This window comes from Phocoena sinus, chromosome 13 (assembly GCF_008692025.1).
Source record: "Phocoena sinus isolate mPhoSin1 chromosome 13, mPhoSin1.pri, whole genome shotgun sequence".
Taxonomy (NCBI): domain Eukaryota; kingdom Metazoa; phylum Chordata; class Mammalia; order Artiodactyla; family Phocoenidae; genus Phocoena; species Phocoena sinus.
In genome coordinates, this window is record NC_045775.1 from 29,687,934 (window position 1) to 29,710,796 (window position 22,863).

The 22,863-nt window shown below is 36.2% G+C and overlaps 1 protein-coding gene across 4 annotated transcripts in view; it reads right to left on the bottom strand.

Moving 5' to 3' along the window:
* Positions 1-696: 696 nt before the first annotated feature.
* Positions 697-22,863, bottom strand: part of HEATR5B (HEAT repeat containing 5B) — an 88,782-nt gene continuing 66,615 nt past the window's right edge. For 3 of the 4 annotated variants that reach the window (XM_032653430.1, XM_032653433.1, XM_032653434.1), the window contains 9 exons: positions 19,865-20,102; positions 18,496-18,750; positions 16,814-16,941; positions 14,061-14,205; positions 13,270-13,536; positions 11,674-11,898; positions 7,585-7,736; positions 6,184-6,397; positions 697-3,126 (listed from right to left, as the gene is read on the bottom strand). In XM_032653430.1, the coding sequence (XP_032509321.1) occupies positions 2,822-3,126; positions 6,184-6,397; positions 7,585-7,736; positions 11,674-11,898; positions 13,270-13,536; positions 14,061-14,205; positions 16,814-16,941; positions 18,496-18,750; positions 19,865-20,102 (1,929 nt within the window). In that variant the 3' untranslated portion in view covers positions 697-2,821. The remainder of the gene's footprint in view (positions 3,127-6,183; positions 6,398-7,584; positions 7,737-11,673; positions 11,899-13,269; positions 13,537-14,060; positions 14,206-16,813; positions 16,942-18,495; positions 18,751-19,864; positions 20,103-22,863) is intronic. The other variant, XM_032653431.1, reaches the window with a different exon arrangement.

Consider the following 22,863-nt stretch of genomic DNA (forward strand, 5'->3'; position numbering starts at 1 on the left):
AACAGAGTATAAACTAGCTAGAAGAAGGTGAAATGGAGCTTTTTAGCAAAATTCAAACACCTAATGAAAAAATAGTGCATTTGACATGCTGAAAGAAGTCCAATACAGCTGACACAAAGGAAGTAATAATTGCTATTTTTTACAGCTGGTATTTATTAAGCATTTACTCAATAAAAATAATGCATTTTATATGCATTAACTTGACCCTTACAATGTCCCTATGTGGAAGTACCAAGGTTATCTTCATTTGACATGTAGGTATACTGCATATGGTTATAGGATCAGATGAAATAAAATGAGATGAAGTAGGCAGAGGCCAGATTATGCAGGGGCTTGAGGGTACTTTACAGAATTGGTCTTTATGGTAAGGCAACCAACTGAAGAGTTTTCAGCAAGGTATCAGATTTGAATATATAAAGATGATTTTAGGGCTCCCCTGGTGGCGCAGTGGTTGAGAGTCCACCTGCCGATGCAGGGGACACGGGTTCGTGCCCCGGTCTGGGAAGATCCCACATGCCGCAGAGCGGCTGGGCCCGTGAGCCATGGCCGCTGAGCCTGCGCGTCCGGAGCCTGTGCTCCGCAACAAGAGAGGCCGCGATAGTGAGAGGCCCGCGCACCGCGATGAAGAGTGGCCCCCACTTGCCACAACTAGAGAAAGCCCTCGCACAGAAACAAAAGACGCAACACAGCAAAAATAAATAAAAATTAATTAATAAACTCCTACCCCAAACATCTTTAAAAAAAAAGAAATAAGTTGAGCAGTGAAACAAATAAATATAATTCTTCAAACAGATATTCCTTTTATAGATATGATTACAGAAAACTAGAAGTTGTCAATGGCTCAGAAGAGTCTAGAGAAAGTATAAAAATGTACTGGTGACAGGAAAGGGAGAAAGAGAGAGAGAGAGGGAGAGAAGGCAAAAAAGAGAGAGAGAGAGAGAGAGAGAGAATCATTGCTACTGCATGATGTAGACTATCCTAAAGTAGGAAATGATGGGAAAAGCCTGGGTTCGAAGAACAGCAGAAAATAGCCAAGGCAGAAACAAACATACTTTATAAATAGATGAGTAAAAGCGGTTATGTGTGCAAGAAACAAGGAGATTGGAAAACAGTCTGGCAGTTCCTTAAAAAGTTGAACACAGAGTTCCCATTGAGCCAGCAATTCCACTCCTAGGTATACACTCAAGCTAAATGAAAATACAGGGTAACGCAAACACTTGTACACAACTGTTTACAGCAGCATTATTTGTAATAGGCAAAAAGCGAAAACAACCCAGATGCCCATCAACTAATGGATAAACAAAATATAATATAAATAGAACGGAATAGTATTCAGCCATTAAAAGGGATGCAGTACTGATGTATGCTACCACATGGATAAACCTTAAAAATGTTAAGAAGCCAGTCACAAAGGACCACATAGTGTATGATTTCATTTATATGAAATGTTCATAATAAGAGAATTGATAGAGACAGAAAGCAGATCAGCAATAGTGTAAGGCTGGGGGGAAGCAGAGAGCTTGTGGGGCGACAGCTAAAGAGTACCAGATTTCTTTTTGGGGTAACGAAAATGGTCACAACTGACTGTGGTGATGGTTATAGTACATTGTGAACATACTAAAAACGACTGAATTATACATTTAAAATGGGCAAATTGTATGGTATGTGAATTGTATCTTGATAAGTGTTACCAAAGAAAGTCTAAAAACAAGGAGAATAACTTTGGAAAAGCAGGTGTAAAATACAAAAAAACCCTGCAGAAATAGAAGTAAGAAAATAGGTGAGAACGCACCTGAGATCTAAAGACTAAATGAGGAAGGCAAGGCTGTATTAGATGCCAATCAGTGAGGGTATGAGAGAGAATAAGCAGGAGGTAGCAGATGATGAATAGGTATTCCTTTGGAATGTTCAGAAAGGTTCAGTCTATATTACACTGTGTGGTAAAACTTGGTGTTTAAAGTGTGCTAAACACTGTGGCAAACATTCATGTCATCAATTATTTATTTGACGTGGTAAAATTCCCATTGCATGAGAGACTGGCATTACTATAATATTCATTTTTGTATGCCCTGCAGCACTTAGCTTGATGCCTTATACACGGTAGGAACTCAATAAATGTTTGATGAATGAAACTAACCATCAGAGCCAGACTCAAGGCTCTGTAATTACAAAGCATAAGTGAGGCCAAATTTTAGCCATTCAAAAAACCCAGAACATTATTCCACATTTGAAACATTTTAATGAATGTTTAAATGAGTTTTAATTTAGTTAACTAAAATATACACAAGTATAATTTAGTAATCTAATATGAAAGTAAAAAGATCTGTCTGAAAGGTAAGGAGTTTCTGAGAAATGCTAAGAAAATGTTAACTTTATTCTTAATAGATACACGGCAAAACCAACACTTCACATTATTTTGGTTACTTCAAAATTTAAATTCAGCTTGCTTTTCAATTAATTTTTTTTATAACAGATGCAGAATATGACCTATTTTTCCCCTGACAATATCAATAGGCTGCTCAACTACATGATACAATTTTTTTGCATTTAATTTAAAAGACTATGGCTCAGTGTTTAAAAAATAAATTAATAAAAGAGAAACATTATTAGGAAAAAAATGAAAGCACATTCACCACATAATAAAAAAAAAATCATTCCTTCAAAATCAGAAACCAGTGTGAGCATTATTTCACTTACCCTACTTGGAAGCATACAATTCCTATATACAAATAAAGTAGAAACTATAGACTGGAATGATACAGTGGCTATCAATAATTAGGTGCTAATTGACAAAATAAACAAAAACGAGTGGAATAGCACATTAAAAGAAACTTGTTTTTAGCTTAATTGTTGGTGCAGAATGCACGGCTGGGGCCGGCTGCCTGGCGGCTGCTTTAGCTTTGCTGGCTTGGCTTGCTCGAACAGCAGTTTCCAAACGTACTTTCAGCTCAGGAGCCGCTCCCATTACTGTCTTGAAAGCATGTGGATACAGAGGTCCAATATGCATTAAATTCTGGAGTGCAAACTCATGAAGATCTTTGGAAGCTGTGCTTGCTGAGGCAAAAGAATTTTCATCCAGCAGGTAAGAGATCAAAGTGGGAACTAAAAGAGCAAGTAACTGGACTCCTGCAAATAACAGATAAAGTCTGAAGATGATCACAAGTCTGAAAATTACAATAAACCTTTATTTAAAAACTAGGCAATTACTATGGTAGTCTGAATTGTAATAAAATCGAAGTAAACGTGCACAATCTAATTTTAGACCTCAATAACTATTCATAATTAATACTGAATACTTACTAACTGTCCAAGCCATGTTAAGGGAGGAAATCAGGTTTGATTTCCTGTTAAGATTATATATTTTGCATTTATATTAATTTGTTTTATTAAAAAAATACTGGCTAAAAGGTTAAAAAGGAATGAACACTTTATAATTGTTATCTGGTAAAATGTATTTTGAGAATAAAATTATGAAAATTTTAAGGGTATTCCAGAATAGGGAGGTTGGAGAATAGAGGGAATAGGGAACAGAAACCTGAAGCATTCATTAGGAGGATACCATCAAAGGAATGAGTGAATGTATACGTTAATGGGATGGCAACCATCTCCCTTTGGTTTTTTTTTTTTTTTTTTTCAGTACGTGGGCCCCTCACTGCCATGGCCTCTCCCGTCGCGGAGCACAGGCTCTGGATGCGCAGGCTCAGCGGCCATGGCTCACGGGCCCAGCCGCTCCGCGGCACGTGGGATCCTCCCGGACCAGGGCACGAACCGTGTCCCCTGCATCGGCAGGCGGACTCCCAACCACTGCGCCACCAGGGAAGCCCTCCCTTCGGTTTTGGATGGCACTTAGACTCAGATTTAGTTTTAATTTTTAAAAAATGACAATTGCTTATTCTACCACTTAGAAGTCTTGCTATAGTACAAAACATCTGTTATCTGAGTGAAGCAGTCCCTTAAAAAATGAAGAAATCATGATGGTGCTTATTGTTGATGTAATTCACTAATAATAAATACTAGAAATTGGTTGGAGAATTGAAGCTACACTGCTTTGGTTATTTCATCCCTTAAATTAATTGACTCTTAAATGGAAAATTAAAGGGTTATTCATTTAATGAACCTTGTTTAAGTCTAATTAACTATCAAACTATATTTAACTTCATGAATAATACATAAATATATTCTGCTGTTAAAAGAATTCAAACAACAGAGAATTATTTGAAAAAGTGTAAGACTCTCTTCCCTACCTAAATTAGGGCACTTGTTCAGGAACTGATCCCAAGAGTCAACTCAACTCAAACATATTTAAATACTGACTATGCAAAAGTCAATAAGCTCAGTGTTAAGATTACAAAATGAATAAGATTTAGTCCCCATGTTTATAGAGTTTACAGGGAGCAAAATAAAAAGTAAGATAAAATTATGTTGAGTTACCAAACACAGGCCATGATGTCAGTCATAACATTTCTACCCAAATAATCTATTAATATCTAGTTTCAACTAAACTTATCAACTCCTCCCTAACAGCTCTTCTTCCTGACCTATCCAGTTTTAACGTTGCTTCCATGCTTCTTCCAGGTAACACAGTAATATTTGGCTCTTCTCTTTCTTTTGTCCCCCTAACCAGTTACTTGTCAAGTCAGAGCAACTTTTTTTTTTTTTCATAATCGCTTCTGTATTCTTCTCTTCCACTGTAATAGTTCTGGATTATTATTTTATAGGTAAGCTATCAGCAATAGCTTTTAAAAGATCTCTACTACCTTTCCAATTTTGTGTGAAATTCTTTCGAGAAGAGAAAAAATTTTATGATAGAAAAAACTGATGTAATTTTTATCTGGAGAGTAATCCAGCAATATATATTAAAAGCTTTAGAATGTGCATTCCTTTTGGCCCAGTAATTTCACTTAAAAAATTTTACCTGATAGAAATAATTTTAAAATGTGTGCAAAGATACCTGTACAAGAATACTCATGTCAGACTTCCCTGGTGGCACAGTGGTTAAGAACCTGCCTTCCAATGCAGGGGACATGGGTTCGATCCCTGGTCCGGGAAGATCCCACATGCCGCTGAGCAACTAAGCCCGTGAGCCACAACTACTGAGCCTGCGGTGCCACAACTACTGAAGCCCGCGTGCCTAGAGCTCGCGCTCTGCAACAACAGAAGCCACCACAAGAAGCCCACACACCGCGATGAAGAGCAGCCCCTGCTAGCCGCAACTAGAGAAAGCCCGTGCTCAGCAACGAAGACCCAACACAGCCAAAAATAAATAAAATAAAATAAATTTATATTAAAAAAAGAATACTTATCTCAGTTATTTATGATCTTGAAAAACTGGAAACAGCTTAACATTCAATCATAAGGTACTAGTTTAAAAAGTACAGTCTTGGGCTTCCCTGGTGGCGCAGTGGTTGAGAGTCCACCTGCCGATGCAGGGGACACGGGTTCGTGCCCCGGTCCGGGAAGATCCCACATGCCGCGGAGCGGCTGGGCCCGTGAGCCATGGCCGCTGAGCCTGCGTGTCCGGAGCCTGCGCTCCGCAATGGGAGAGACCACAGCAGTGAGAGGCCCGTGTACCGCCAAAAAAAATAAATAAAATAAAAAGTACAGTCTTTCTGTAATAATTAAGTCAAATTTTAAAGATAAATTTTGGATTGTGATGAAATTAAGATTTAGCAGGGAATAAAGAGGAGTAAGTGTTAAGTTGCATACGTCTCTGGTTAAATGGATGTATGTGGTAGTTCTTCATTAAACTAAGTAACAGTAATTTAAAAATTTCAAATTTTGAGGTATTTTAATAATGATGTTTGGCATCATTAATGCTAATCTGGTCCTATTTGTCCTATTTGTTAAAAAGCTTTTATACCTCTATTATGAACACCAAAATGTATTATTTTAAAAAATCTATTAGGCAGCCATATTTTCCCTGGTTCTTAAAGAGTACATTCCTAGAAAATAAAACAATCTGTGGGTTCAAATGCCATCAGTAATTTATCCTCTTGCTCTTAAAAAATAAACATAAATCAACTCAATTTTGTTAGCATCACGAGCAAAAACATTAATCTTTCAGATAGTAACCACCCTTAGTAAACTTACTGTTGCAATGGCCTGTGTCAAATAGCAAAGAAGATTTAGATATAATACAAATATTCATTTTAGACTAGTGGCTTTTTAGAGAAAAATACTTACTGTTATGTTCTTCCCCAAGAGCAACCAATGTTTCAAGAACTTTGATTCCTTCTTGAACAGCTAAAAGTTCTGTATTACTGGCTGGTCTGTTTCTTTCAACAGCTTTTAGCTTTTCAACCACTATTGGAGCTAATGAATGGATGTAGGGGGTTGAAAGGGCACGATTGGAATGCTGAAAGACTGAGAGGAGAAGCTGGTAACATTTGGCTTGAACCTACACAAGAAAATCATTTTATTAATTTACATGTGTGACAGTTCCTATCTGCTCTACAATCACACTGCATCTTAATATATACTGAAAACAAGCAATATTGCAGGATGAAAATAGAAATGTGGGAAGAATTAATGCCATTTCTACTTACAGAAACAGAGTAATAAAACTTCCAACATGCTAACTAAATAAAACGGAAAAGAAATTAATCCAATAAACATTCCTTATACGTTAACTCCCAAATTACCACTGCTAATATAATTTGTGTATTTCTATAGTGCATAAGAAATTAGAGACTGGGAATACTAATTTGTGTTTTTAATTCTTTCTTTAATTTACAAATCTCCCTCCCACTTTAACCTAATATATTTAGTATGGAAGGCTAATATTTGACTGATGCCTAACAAAGCTATAAAAATATATTACTTAGACACCTCAACTCCATTTGGATTCCCTGGAAATGACTGCTTAAACCAATTTAAGTGTTCCAGGCCTAGAAAATAAGGTCTCAGTGGCTCTACTTTAGATTAGAAAGACTTCATGTTAACAAGAAACAAACAAACAAACAAAAAAAGGAAGGTCCATCAACACACCAATGTACGTGAAAAATACTGAGGGGAAACTGTTTCAGTGCTTTGGTGGAAGAAAAGCTACCAAACATTGCTGGACATAAAAAATGCCTGGGGAATATTTTAAAATACAGATCTGTGGACCACACTTCTGGAGACTCTGGTTTAGGTAGACAGTGGTAGATGTAACTAAATTGCTTTTTTTCCTGATGTGCAGCAGGTTTGAGAATCAGTAGTTTAGACACTAACACTGTAAAAAAAAAAAACTTATTTTCTAGAAAACAGAGTTTCCAATAGGCCCATTAAAACATGTTATAATGTATGTTTATCCTTTAATGGTGTCATTAAGTAAACAGTGAAAAACAGAAGCACGTAAAGTCTCTACCAATATAGGCCACGGTTGAGCAAATATTTTAGATACTGGGCAATTTCTGTAGATATAAATAAACATATACATGTCTCTCCTAATGCTTAAACCAGTGATCTTTTCCAGTTTTCTGTTGAAAAGTCGTATAGCAAATACTTAAGTTTTCATTTGATGTATCACAAATTTTAATGAATCAATCTGAAACTTTCTTGATAAAGTGGAAGGTTTAACACTATGTTTCAAGTGTAACTTACCCATGGGTCACATGAATTTAATGCGTTTTTAAATCTGTTCATGCAGCCATTCTGCAGTGACTGGACTCCTATTATTTCACTGCCAGCAGACCACAGGAAGAGTGCAATTGCCGTTAGCATGCTTACTTCATCAGGCATAGGCATAGAATCTTCTGAAATATATGAATAATGAAATGTTGACACATAAAAAATGAAAGCAATATGCTGTTTCTAAAATGTTTTGAAATTCTGAAAAAGAATAAACATATGTATATGTATCACTAAATCACTTTGCTGTACACCTGAAACTAACACAACATTGTAAATCAACTAAACTCCAATATAAAACAAAATTTTTTTTAAATCTAGGGCTTCCCTGGTGGCGCAGTGGTTGAGAGTCCGCCTGCCAATGCAGGGGACACGCGTTTGTGTCCCAGTCTGGGAACATCCCACAGGCCGCGGAGCGGCTGGGCCCGTGAGCCATGGCCACTGAGCCTGTGCGTCCGGAGCTTGTGCTCCGCAATGGGAGAAGCCACAACAGTGAGAGGCCCGCGTACCACAAAAAAAAAAAAAAAAAAAAAAACTTTCATTCTTGAACAATAATCCTCTCTCTCTCTTTTTTTTAATATATACAAGTTTATTTATTTATGTATCTTTGGCTGTGTTGGGTCTTCGTTGCTGCACGTGGGCTTCTCATTGTGATAGCTTCTCTTGTTGCAGAGCATGGGTTCTAGGCACGTGGGCTTCAGTAGTTGTGGCTTGCAGGCTCTAGAGCGCAGGCTCAGTAGTTGTGGCTCACTGGCTCTAGAGCGCAGGCTCAGTAGTTGTGGCGAATGGGCTTAGTTGCTCCACAGCATGTGGGGTCTTCCAGGACCAGGGATTGAACCCGTGCCCCCTGCATTGGCAGGCGGATTCTCAACCACTGTGCCACCAGGGAGGCCCTGTATCAATGTTAAATTGCCTCAATTTGATAATTCTTCAGTGGTTATGTAAGAGACTGTTCTTGTTCTTAGGTTATCTGTGAAGTATTTAGGAGTAAAGAGTCATGATGCCTTCAATGTATTCTCAAATGGTTCAGCAAAATTAATAATATCAACAATAATAATATGTGGATTATAGAAAAAAAACATGCAGCAAATGTTAACAATTGGTGAAATCTAGAAGGGTATGCTGAAGTTCACTATATTATTCTTGTAACATTTTAAAAAGTCTGAATCTATTTCAAAATTGAAGGTTTTAAAAATGAAAAAAATATTATAACAATCTTAAGAGTGATTCATTACATCCATGGAGGGGTGTGTGTGTGTGTGTGTGTGTGTGTGTTACACACATACATTGGCACATTTTTTAAAGTGGAAGTCTCAGATTTTATAAGAAGAAATATGATTTCCATAAAGGAAATTCTCTATTACAAAACTCTTCTCGTAAAGCAAGAAATTCTGCTTGCCTGGCTTACAAATACTATAAAATACACCCATGGCTTTGATCCCTACTTCATACTGACTGTGCCTACTGAGAATTCAGCTCTGGACAGGTTAGCTTAGGCAATTTAATTATCTTATCATATACCTTTAAATTCATCTAACATGAATGAAGTTGGATAAAATATCAAAACCTTCTCTTATAATTGACAATTTAAAAAACATGATTATTGATTATGGACACCCCCATGAAAACTGAAACAATATATTTTTAAACGAATTCTTAACTACTTTTTCTTGTTCTATCAACGTACACATATATACATTTACATTCGTATATAATTATGGCATTTAATGTTTCTTTAGTTTGTTAAAAATCTATGCTAAAAAGAAAAATATTAACTCATGATAAAGCTAAAATAGTTTTAGTAACATTAATAAAACAAGTTAAAGTTTTCCCTTCCAAATATTAATACTAAAAAATTTCAGGTGATACAAGTAGTACATAGTTTGTTTAAAATATAACAAGCGTATGGGAAAGAAAATAAAACTTGTAATACTACCATCTAGCAATAGTTTAATTTCTAGGTTTTTGATTAATTTCTTCTGGTCTGGGTTAGTTTTTTTATATATAATTATTTATAAACATGATTTTTAATAGATATAATGGATATATAATCCAAATGAGTATACCATGATATATTTAATATTTTTCCCACTGCCAGATAGTTATATTTATCACTTTCGTATTTTCATTATTATAAAATAGACTTGATAAATAACCTTGAACACAAGTTTTTGATCAATAAGGTCAGAGTATGAATTCTTAAAGGCTCTGTGTGTATTTTGCAGAACTGATTCCCTGAAAGTTTAAACTGTATTAATTCCCTTCAGCAAAGTATGAAAATGTTCTCCTGGTATCAATTCCACCTGTACATACAATTTTTAAAAATCAGTTTTACAGGTAAAAATTTATATTACTTTGTTTTTGTTTGTATTTCTTTGCTTATATAATAATGTGGCTAACTTTTTTATATACTTGGTGGGCATCTCGATTTCCTTTCTAATAATGCGTGCTCTTTCCTTCTTTCTTAAAAGACTTCTTTGTACATTTAATGATATTAACATTGACATAAATATTACTTTCAGTTTTTGATCTTTTTTTTCAGTTATCTTTTATTTTTAAAATTTTTTCTTCCAGTTTTATTGAGATACAATTGACACACAGTACTATCTAAGTTTAAGGTGCACAGTATAATGATCTGACTTACATACATCATGAAATGATTATCACAAGCTTAGCGAACATCCATCATCTCATACAGATACAAAATTAAAGAAATAGGAAAAAAATTTTTTTCCTTCTGACAAGAATTTTTAGGATTTATCAACCTTTTTTTTTTTTTTTTTTTGCGGTACGTGGGCCTCTCACTGTTGGGCCCTCAACCATTTTTTAATGCCGTTGTTTTTGACAGGTAGATGTTAAATTCTGTAGTCCAATACACTGATATTTTCCTCTGTGATATTTACCATTCGCTTACACTTACATAGTCCTTTGTCATTCTGACATAAAGGAGTCACCTATATTTTCTTTATTTACCTATTTTAAAAATTTTACATTATCATTCTAACTTACCTCGTATTTACTTAGAGTCATGATATAAGGGGAGAGACTAACTGGAACTGATATCTGAAATGTCTAATTGACACAAACCATTTGAAGAATAATGTATTATATCTTATCATGTATTATATTCTCCATATTGCCCTTATCATGTATTATATTCTCATGTGGATGAATGTCTGTTTTAAAACAATCTGTTCTGTTTCATTGCCCTATCTGTTTGTTCTTGGGCCCACTCCACAGTTTTAGATACTGTGGAAATGTTTTAATAGGCAATATGGCAAATCTTTAATTATTATTCTTTGTTTTCAATCCTTTCACATTTACAACAGAAATAAAATGAAAGAAAAGTCAAACACAGAATAAAAATGGACAAAAATGTGAATAAGCATTTCCCCCTAAATTAGACACAAACATGAAAAATGCTTATACTCACTAGGAAAATGAGAAATGCCAATTAAAACAGTAAGATAGTACATTTTACTTATCAGATAATGAAATTTAAAAGTCTGAAATACCATGTATTGGTGGGGATCATGCACTGCTGGTAGAAGTGTAAATTCATACAGCTACTTTGGAGAACAATTTGGCAATGTCTGATAAAATTAAAATGTGTCATCAATTCCACTTATAGGGGTATGCCCTAGAAAATCTCATAGCACAAAGCACATAAGGAATTTATAAGGATGTTCACTGAGACAATTTTTATAATTGGGAAAAATCAGAAATAGCAAAAATATCCATTGTTAGGGGAATGAATAATAATTGATAAATATAAGTGATGGACAACTATATAGGAGTTCAAAACAATGTATAAGAGTTTTATATGCATACGTCCTTTCTTTTTGGGGAAACCTCCCAAAATGTATATAAGTGCTAAGACAAGGGCATTCAGAGTCAATATCCAGAATGGGGAACTAAAAGTTCACATCTGAAACATGGGACTAAAATACCTCTCTGAGTTGATTCAGTGTTACATAGCAGTTTTCTGATGAGCTCATTCAATTAGTTATTAGGGAAGAGATATCCTAATAAACTTTAAAAATTTTAAACTGATTAGATTACCTGGTTGAGAATATTCTAGGATGCATGCCAGAGTGCTACGAATTAGAGCTGTCCACTGTTTCTGAGTGTCCTCAGTTTTGGCCATTGAAAGTGTCACAATACTTTTGATCCCCTGAAGAGCTGCACTGACTGGTGGAGGAACCTGATTATCTGCAGACTTTATCGCTGTGTCTTTCAATATTCTTGCAATTAAAAACAGAATCGTGGGCAGGACTGTCATACATCCTGAAATAAAAACAAATCAAATTGCCTCGTAATTAACAGTTCCCATATTATAGTTATTTCAATTGTTTATATTTTTTATCGTTTAATAATTTCTTTTCCTTGTATTTATACAAAATTTACTGCATTACTACTACTATAATTCAATGTTTGGAAAAAAAGTCACAAGTTATTTCAAAGGAAATATTTTCTTTCTTTTCCCAGCTTGCCTTGTTTTTATTACTTCTAGTATTTCACTTATTTAATAATCATGCCCTTCATAATGAAAATAAGGAAGGAAGGTAGAAAAACAGAAGGAAAACCGTACCAAATACTTTGAGAAGTACCTGAGAAACTTGGTGAATCATGTAGCAGTTCCACGACAAGTAATCAATCTCATTGCACTAAGTGAGCCTTAGTACTAAGTCAGTCAATGTAGTAACCAAGTCAGGAAACAGATAAGAAGACTATACAGGTAAGCCAAAAAGAGACGAAAGAATCCTAGGATTTGTAGCTGAAAGAACTTTAAGATAATCAAATCAACCACCCACTTAATGAAAGACTCCCTTCACCACTCCGACATGCAGCCACTGTAGTCTGCCTAACAACTTCAATGATGGAGAATTCATTGTTTTCATAACTGTAGGCTTGTGTTGAACTGAAATTTACCTTTATATATCCTGATACCATTTCTACCATCTAGATACAACAGAGGCAAAGTCTACTTTTCCATCCACTGGTTCTTAGGTGTCTACAGACAGCTATTACCTTTTACAGCTACAATTTTTTTAGTTGCTCCTTAAAGTTGGTTGTCACTCTCCTCTGACATTTGTTAGCTTGTCAGTGTTGCTCAAGAGTAGCAACCAGATCAGAAAATAAAGGGTTTAGTAATTCCACTTTATGTCTATCTGCTAACATTCGATGTCTTCCCTCAAACTGTGGTTCTACCTCTTTGCTGAAGTTTGTTTGACATGTATCTGAAAAGGGTATCCTGGGTTTTTGACTTCTTAAATCTTCAGTCTTTTTTTTTTTTTTTTTTGCGGTACGCAGGCCTCTCACTGTTGTGGCCTCTCCCGTCGTGGAGCACAGGCTCCGGACGCGCAGGCTCAGCGGCCATGGCTCACAGGCCCAGCCGCTCCGCGGCATGTGGGATCTTCCCGGACCGGGGCACGAACCCGTGTCCCCTGCATCGGCAGGTGGACTCTCAACCACTGCGCCACCAGGGAAGCCCTTCAGTCTTTTTTTATAGGTTTCTAAAGGTAAACAAACCCTTAAAAAAAAAACCTACTTCTCTTTTAAGATTTAAGAGGAAAATAAATAATAGAGCTTAAAATCAAAGGCAACCTCATCTCTAATACAGTATAAGACATTTCCAAATAGTGATTAATACCGTACCAGCAGGTGAACAAAGGGATGGTAAGTCAGAGAGTATGGTAACTGTGGCTGCCACCAAACGAGCACTTTCTTCTGACAGTCGAGTTTTAGTGGCTACGTGACTTGGAGAGTCTGACATCTTGGTACTGAGATGCGGCATGTGCCGCACTAAAATGAACATCAACAGCTCCATAGTTGCAAACACAAGAGATTTTCCAGGTATAAGACCACCACTGTCACCTCCTTCTCCTAATACAGGACAGGACTCTTTTTCCATATCATCTTCATCTTGGGTAAAAGAAAATTTGGTGAAATTCTCAGCAAACAAAATAAAAAATAGTAGATGAAACAACACAGTAAGTATACTTAATAAATTCTTTCAAAAGAACTTACAACTAAATGTTTAACTGATGCCATATGTCTTTCTCAGAATAATTCCTGCCTGACAGGAATTTATTCCTGTTTATTTACCTCTCCTTAAAAGTAACGGACAACTACCTCTCCTTAAAAGTAACGGACAATTCATTTTTTACTTCGAAAAATTTTATTAGGTAGTTTTTATTAGGAATGTATTTCATAACAGGAGTAACACATATGTTAGGTTGCAACATGTGAAGTTGACCCTTTTGAAGGTGAAAGATAGCTGAATATGAGCAATTCCATTTGCATCATGCTAATGAAAAGCAAAATCAATTGCAAAGCTTCTAAATGTATGGTTAAATTTTTTAATTAACAACTTCCTGGTATTAATATTTTAAAAATTAGAGTACAAAGAAATCTACTTCAATGTTAGTGTAATTTCTAGTGCTTACTTAGTGTGTTTCTTTTTTCTTGCAAATAATCCTGAGCAGCTCTGACTATCTGTTGTACAACTCCAGTCACCAGCAGCTGGACAGATGGTGGATTCCAGGTCAGTAGGAGGCGGTGTAAAACACTCAGCAACTCAACACCAATCAGCTAATATAAATTAATACAGAGAAATTAATTTTAATTTCAAAGGATACATTTATATTATTAAATCTAAGAAAATATACATGTAAAAATAAATAAATTTGGTAGCTAAAATTAATATATTGGACTATGTAGCAAATATTATAACAATCTTGAAAAAGGGTCATGTTTTATCTGAACATATTTTCAGTCAAAAATTACTTTATGTACTTAAATAATTTTTCCACTTAAAAATGGTCATTCTCCTATTTCTTTTCTCTTTAGGACTAAACAATATTGCTAGCGTCCAGTGCCACTAAAATTTATGATTTCCAACCTAAGTACCCAAGAGTAGTCTACCAGAAATTCTAGGCATTCTGGTAAGTCCCTCTCACATTCATCTCAGAACTATTACAAACTTCTACCGCTTACTACTCACTTTAAAAAGCCTCTTACAATCTTCCACATCAAACCCATCCAATGGACCCACCTCAAATTTCAGAGAGAGAAAAAAATTTAACTGCAACTGAAGCCACCTTTAACTCTTTCCTTAAGATCAAGTGTCCAGCCTCTGTCCAAGACTGATTAATGTTTCCTCATATGCCTGCTACCCCATCCTGTTTGACTTCCCAAGGATTCTTCAAGGACATCAATCATACCCCGTATGTTGTCAACCTCGCTCTCTAGCTAAGCTCCTCTTCCCCAGGATAAGTATCTGCTCAAGTCCTTCCTATCTAATTTCCCCACACACCTCAAAAAACCTCTCAGATCCTTCCATCTGCCCCCATGTTCTCTTCTGTCTCTGTCTTGTTTCTTCCTTTCCCAGACCGAATGCTGCCACTTCCTTCACTCTCTTTTACTCCTCGATCTTCTATAATCTGGCTTGATCCACCTGAGAAAACGCTATGCCTGAGGTCACCAATAACCTCCATGGGACGCTTTTTCTGTCCTTATTTACTGGATTCTGTCCCTTTTGAGACTGTTGTCTGTCCTTGAAACTCTCTCATCTTTGATAACTCTGTGTTTTTTTTTTTAAACTGGCATCTGGTCTTTATTTAGTCCTATGCCCTGTGCTGTGGATTTAGTGGTGATTAACTCAGACTTGGATTCTGGATTCTTTTGATTCTCCTCCTTCCTCTCGAGTAGTCTCCACTGCTGATTTATTTCCCTCATCTCAATTCTTATATGCTATTTATCCCTAAGGTTCCAGTCTTGACCCTCTTTCCTTCTTCCTTTATTCAGTTTTCCGAGGCCAGTGGACTCATTATCTCTCTGGAATTATGGAAATGGCCTCATAATTGACCTCCCTCCTCCCTTTTCATGTCTTAAAAATCAACCACTACAAGATTGATGGGGTGATCAAATTTATGTCTGCTGTATTTCTGGAATACACATTTAACCATGTCATTCTATCTACTACATTTACAATCAGTTATTTTGGTTTTAACATAATATGTCACACACCTTCATTCATAGATTAAATTTTATTGGTTTGACCATTTGAAAACAACCCTCAAGTTTCTTGCAGTAATCTGTGGTTTAGCTGAGGCACAGCTTCAGGCTACAAGGCTGGGGTACAAGAAGAGTTCATCAGTGAGTGAAGCTTGTAATCACACAGCACATGCTTTGTTTTGTTTCATTTGGGGTCTTTTTTCGAGCAGCACCGTGTGCAAAACTAATTTTGATATAATACAATAATGAGAACTTTGCTTTTTATCTGTCTGTGTTTTATGGAAAATTATCCCAAGTGATACCATTTGGTAGTATGGTGTTCAAAGAAATGGTTATTATTACGAAAATAAAATTCCTAATTAAAAAGAATAACAAATCCAGTGGTAACTTGGCTCTGTAACATGAATAAAATCCTCTAAATATTCCATACATAAATTAGAAAAAGCAATTCATTAAACTTTTTAAATAAGTACTTGAGTCAGTGCATAAAAATTTCATTAAATGAGAGATAAAACTTAATCATTTAAAAGTGACAATTTACTTAATAGCCTTATGAATCACTTCAGCCCTTTATTAGTAGAATCATTAACTGGGACTGAAGCCATCCTTTAGTTATTTAATTTTTTTGTCTGCACTGGGTTTTCATTGCTGCATGTGAGCTTTCTCTAGTTACCGTGAGCAGGGGTTACGTTTTGTTGTGGCACGCAGGCTTCTCATTGCGGTGGCTTCTCTTGTTGTGGAGCATGGGCTCTAGGCATGCAGGCTTCAGTAGTTGTGGCGCATGGGCTCATTAGTTGTGGCTCATAGGCTCTAGAGTGTAGGCTCAGTAGTTGTGGTGCACGGGCTTAGCTGCTCCATGGCATGTGGGATCTTTCTGGACCAGGGCTCGAACCCGTGTCCCCTGCATTGACAGGTGGATTCTTAACCACTGCACCACCAGGGAAGTCCCTGAAGACATCCTTTAAATTTTTAGTTTTACTTGACTGCTGATGAACTGATCAAAGGTAGTGACGATCTCCAGTCTAGCTGTGCCTGGTCATCCAACTTTCAATATAGGGTCTTAGATAAAGCCAAAATCCTGTATGCTTATTATATAATATTTATTTCATATGTGAGAAAATTATCTTAAGATAAATATGATGTATACAAAGCATAAATTATCTATTATAGAAATATACTGTACCTGATCTTCTGCAATATGGATTCGGGCATAAGGAGAATCTAGCAAGGTGTGTAAGGCCTGTAGACAAGCTGTAACATGTTCAACAGGCTCCTCAGGTCTTGGGGAACAAAGGAACTGTATACTCACGCCTGCAATGTACAAAATAAACACACAGGTTTGTTAATATAAAACACTTTGTCGCTTTGACACCATTTTTTTCCCACTTTCACCTACTTATTTTTTTTACAGATTACTTTTAACATATATTAATGCCTTAAAGTCAGTTCAAAATGATTGTCAAAATAAGCAGCCAAACTTAACACAGGTTGTACCTCTGCAAGGAGGCTAATAATCACATTGGAAGGGGATGGGGGAGTTCCAAGGTCATCTTGATTAAGAAGTTAAAGATATTTAAAAATAATACATTAAGAATAAATTTATGAAAATTATAAAATTAATTCTCATTAAATGAGTGACAAGTTCTTAAGTGTTAAAAGAGCATCTATAAAGCAATTATAAATAAGAATATTCAAATTTGCTTTAACTTTACATTTTATTATTTCCTTATGAGGCAATTTGTTAAGTGCCAAGTAAAAAGAAAAGTTGTTGAAAAAAGAAGTTTACTTTTTTCCCTTGAAAATTATTCAATATTGCTCTGTGAGTGAACATGACAATTTTTAAAGAGTAGTTTTTAATAATTAAATTTTAAATAAAAAATTCAGTTAATTTAGAAACTGTGCTAAAAATCCTCTTTTTACTATCCCTTCTCTGAACTATACTATCACAATTTTTTCCATAGCATTAAAATGAAAGATATGAAGGAGTTCAAAACATGCCACACCAAAATATACCTTCTTGGCTGAAGGCATTTGAGAAATAGCAAATGCAGGCAGGGCTCTCTGCCCCCTTTTCTACCTGAAAGCAGGTCATAAAATTTCTCATGAGAAAGGTGCCCTCTCTGTACCAGGGAGAAAACATTCTTACCACCAGAGACTGGGAGTCGATGTTGAAATAGACCTGTCCAAACAAAACTACTAAAATAAGCCTGATCTTCCATTAGTTTCCCCCGTATATTTTCTAATTACTGTCCCACAACTTACCACCCCTAGCCCAAACCCCTCTGTCTTGTCATACCCTCACAATTTATTTTTTTTTAATTAATTTATTTATTTTTGGCTGTGTTGGGTCTTGTTTCTGTGCGAGGGCTTTCTCTAGTTGCGGCAAGCGGGGGCCACTCTTCATCGCGGTGTGCGGGCCTCTCACTATTGTGGCCTCTCTTGTTGCAGAGCACAGGCTCCAGACGCGCAGGCTCAGTAGTTGTGGCTCACGGGCCTAGTTGCTCCGCGGCATGTGGGATCTTCCCAGACCAGGGCTCGAACCCGTGTCCCCTGCATTGGCAGGCAGATTCTCAACCACTGTGCCACCAGGGAAGCCCCTACAATTTATTCTTGCTTGTGTAAAACTATACAATCTTCTGGACCTTACAGCTTCTTCAGGTCTTCATTTTCCTTCTAAAGACTCCTGTGTACATGTAAAAATATTAAACAAATTTGTATGCTTTCCTCCTGTTAATGTGTCTTATGTCAGTTTTATTCTTAAGCCCGTCACAGATCTTAAGAGGGTAGAAAGAAGTTTTTTCTCCCCTACAGATACACATTTTCAGAAGTGATACATCTTGAAATACATTAACATGGCTCACCTACCTAAAATCAGATGCATTCTGTCTTTGTTAATTTCTGGCAAAGATTTAGCACTAGGCGTTGCTCCTGATGCTTGGTTTAAGTTGATGGGTGTAGAACGTTTTTGTAAACCTGCTATTGCTGCTGCTTCTGCTGACTCTGAACATGTAAATCCTGTGCTATTTAACCAAAGTGCCACTGCATGGAGAATTGGGGCCCAGGAATTCCGATAGTGAAGTCTAGCTGTATCAATAGTCTCAGGAGTATAAAATGCTCCACCTATAACGCAATCAAAAACATGACTTCTATTATACTCATGTATCAACAACTACCTTAAAAAATAACCGTTACATACAGTCTTAGTCCATTTGGTCTGGTATAAGAAAATACCACAGACTGGGTGGATTATAAACAACAGAAATTTATTTCTCATAGTTCTGGAGGCTGGAGGTCCGAGAGATCAGGGTGCCAGCATGGTCTGGTGAGGGCCCTCTTCCTGATTCATAGCCAGTGCCTTCTTGCTGTGCCCTCACAAGGTGGAAGGGGCCAGGGAGCTCTGCTGGTTCTCTTTTACAAGGGGACTACTTCCACTTCTAGGGGCTCCACCCTCATGACTTAAGCACCTCCCAAAGGCCCTCACCTCCTAATTCCATCACAATAGGGATTAGGTTTCAACATAAGAATTTTGAGGTGACACAAATATTCAGATCATAGCACATATAAAAGAGCAATTTGGCAAAGAGATTCTTGTAGAGAGTTATCAAAACTAACGTCTTTCCTGCAGCTACTGACCTGGAGTGCCTGTCACTTCCTCGCTGATGTTAGGGTTTCCAGCCTTTTCGCTGCAAATGCTGATGCCTCTGAATGCCCTCTACCTTTCCCTACCCGTGGTCCTCTTCCTCAGGCTTCCTCTTCACTGTTGCCAGCAACTCTTAAAACCCTCATCACCTTCCCTTTCTCTCAATAGCCAGGGAACTCTGTCTCTTCTTTCTTTTTCACTCTTCTGCAAATTCTTCCCCCCGCTCCTGCTTTCTCTATCAAACTGATGACTGACACATTTGTCCCTGCATACACAAACTGACCAACACAGCAATCTACTTCATCATGGTTATGCATAATGACTTGTTATGCCCAGCTATTTAGAGTAACCTAACTCGTACAGTTATTACTATAACAGTGAGAACATTTTTACTTGGGCTAACAAGTTTAATGCCATATATGAATTCACAGATTCAGTATGCAGAACGTGCTCTAAATGAGAGAATGTCAAGTTTTAAGTCTACAGAAATTTTAAATGTTATTATTACGATTGTTGCTAGTCTCCACCAATTCCATTTTGTTTAATTACTACTTTGAACTCTATTAAAAGCAAAACTCTAAGTGCAGTACTTACCATCTGGGGGTAGCTGACTAGCAAATTCAGCTGGTAAAGTTAAAAGCGCATAGTCTTTTAATGCTGCCAACCACAGGCGACTGAGTGTTGGCAGTTCAGGTTGCACAAGTGTTATTAAACTGTCCGGTGGTAGTTCATCTATGGTACTGTACTCATCATCATCATCATCAGTATTTTTAATTGCTCTTTGTGGTTTCGACTCTGCTTCTTTTTTAGTATTCATAGCAACCACATATACCTAGTAAGATATTCAGGAGGAGAAAATAACAAGGCATAATATTAAGAAATGACATATTCTAAGTTGTTATTATACAGCTGAATCATCGAAAGTGAGTACAGATACTAGAAAGTATACAACTTCGGGATTTCTGGATAACCTCAAAAGAATAATTCTACCTGCTTTGGAGGAAATCATTTTGTTTGTTTTTTTTTCTTTTTCTTTTCTTTTTTTTTTTTTCATTTTTTTAAATAGAGCTGACTTCTGACTATTGCTCTCACAGCATATTCCTTGAGTAGGGTTCTCTGAATTTTTTCTGGCTTCTCTTGTTCTACTTTACAAAGCCCCCCTTTATATGTGGTTTTCTTTCTTTTTTTTCTTTTTGTCATAACTTCCTGTTTGTTACGTTTGCTTTCATAGATTTATTAGACACAATCAGACAGCAGTCAAAGAAAAAAGCTGAGGGGGGGAGGGCACAGAAAGGATTTCCATAAATATCCTTCAAAACCCCTTCTTATATAGTCCTTAAGTGATATTTAGCAATCTAGTCCTTGCAACAGATGGCTGAGCCAAGAATAATATAATTTACTGGCCATATATATTATCTGTATCTTTTCTTTCCACTTTATAAACCAAAAAGATGTACAATAACAACTTCCTAAAATATAATCTTAAAGATTCTTCTTTGCTGAAGTTATTTTTGTTTTCTTTTGTTTTTGTACGTACATTTTGGCTTTGGCAACTGGCACGTAGCTGAATTACACATCAATGATAAAGCTAAAAAAAAGGGTGGGGGGAGCAAGACTAAGAAAGAAAATTGCACTAGATAAAAATCTTGAGAAAACTATTTCCCCCTACACAGTGTCATCTTCATTGTTTGTAAGAGGAAGTCTATGCATGTGAACAGGGACACTGCAGCTTCTTGATGGCAGGGTCTTATCTCTATTCCTACAATGAACAGACAGTTATGGCATGGTAATTGACTAGATTAGACGATTACAGGAAACAATGAATCTTCATTTCTGAGAAGAAGCATTCCTTAATGCTGTGATGGTCTATTAACACTTAGTTACAGTTGGTTAGTCATACTTAACACCTGACAATTTAGAAGCAGAAACCACCTAACTTTTGGAGTAGGGACCTTGAATATCAGGTTATAAATGTATTACATTCATATTTTCCACTGGTTTTAAGCTCGCTTTCTTCCCCTAGATTATTATGCTGATTTTAAGAAAAGATCTCAATAAGCACTGTAAGTATGCTCAGCCATTCGCTCATCAAACCCTTCTCAGGTACTTACTCTTGCCTTGCATTTGCTATTGCGCCAGGGCCTGAGGCAACAAAGACAAATAATACATGGTTTTCACCTTCCATGGACTCACAGACTGATACGATGAAAGGAGAGTGAGAAAATTGCTGAGAGAAAGGGATGTTTTTGGAAATTTGTTTTAAATGACCTATCTGCCCACCTCACTACACGCAGTGACTACGTACACTGCCTGGCACCTAATGAACACTCAGTGGTTTGAGTAATTAATGAATGAATCACAGGAAGCACCAAGGATGGAAGAATCTTAATGGACTATGAAAAGGTGAGACTGGATTCAAAGACAAAAGTTCACCTGTTCACAGGCAAAGATGGAAGGGTGAATTCCAGGCAGAGGGAATATAAACAGCAAGAGCACAAGAGACAGAAACTAGCAAGGCATGCTGAGGAAACTGCAAGTGTTTGGTATTAGACTGAGCATAGACTGTAAGGCAGAAGTAGCTGAAGACTGTTGGTAATGGGGAAGCGAAGGAATCACTGCAGTATTAAAAGGTCAGTTGTATGTATTTTTCCTCAAATTTTAATTTAAAAAATTATACCATAAATAGTTTGAAAAATGAGTTTTAAAAATTACTCATAATTCTAATTTCCAGGTTTTCACATTCCAACTTTCTAAGTTATAATTTTGTTGTACAGAGAATTTTGTATTTAATTTTGTCTATTCATATATCATAAGGGTTTCCATATGAATACTAGTCTTCATAACTGTTATTCTTAATGGCTGCAATGGAAGACATTATACATCTAACAATTTTCCTGTAGTTGAACTTTTATATTTTTTTCTGATTCTTTTTAGCCTTGGGAATCTTAGAAAGATGAAACATAGTTTTCAAAGACAAAGGTGTTCAGTTCTCCACATTGTAAGTAAGGTTCCAACTAAACATTTTTGTAAATTTCTCTCTTTTTCATATTTTGGATATTCTTCCCTAGGATAAAGTTCGAGAAATGGAATTACTGGATCAGTGATTATAAATACTTCCATGGCTCTGAAGAGATACTGCCAAATGCTTTCTAAAAGGGTTCTATATTTTACATTGCTACTTGCAATATGATAATATATTTTTTAGACTCGTTTTTTTTTTAGACTCGTTTTTTAAAAAAATTGGGTTTATTTTTCTTATGAGATATTACACACAAAATATAGAAGAATCAGAAGCATAAGTAAAATGAAGAAAATAAAACCAGACACAATCCTACTACTCAGATGTAATACTGTTAATATTCTAGCCATGTTGTATATACATACCCAGTCTTTTAAAAACTATGTTTGTATATAATATTATACTCAATTTTCTATTCACTTAATACCATCATCTTTGGATCAAGAAATACAATTATTCATATATTGCCTTTTTTTATTTTTTTAGAATGATAAACAACATTGCAGCAAACATCCTCATAGCAGAATCTTTGTGTATATCCTTGATATTCCTTAGGATAAATTGGTCAACTAAT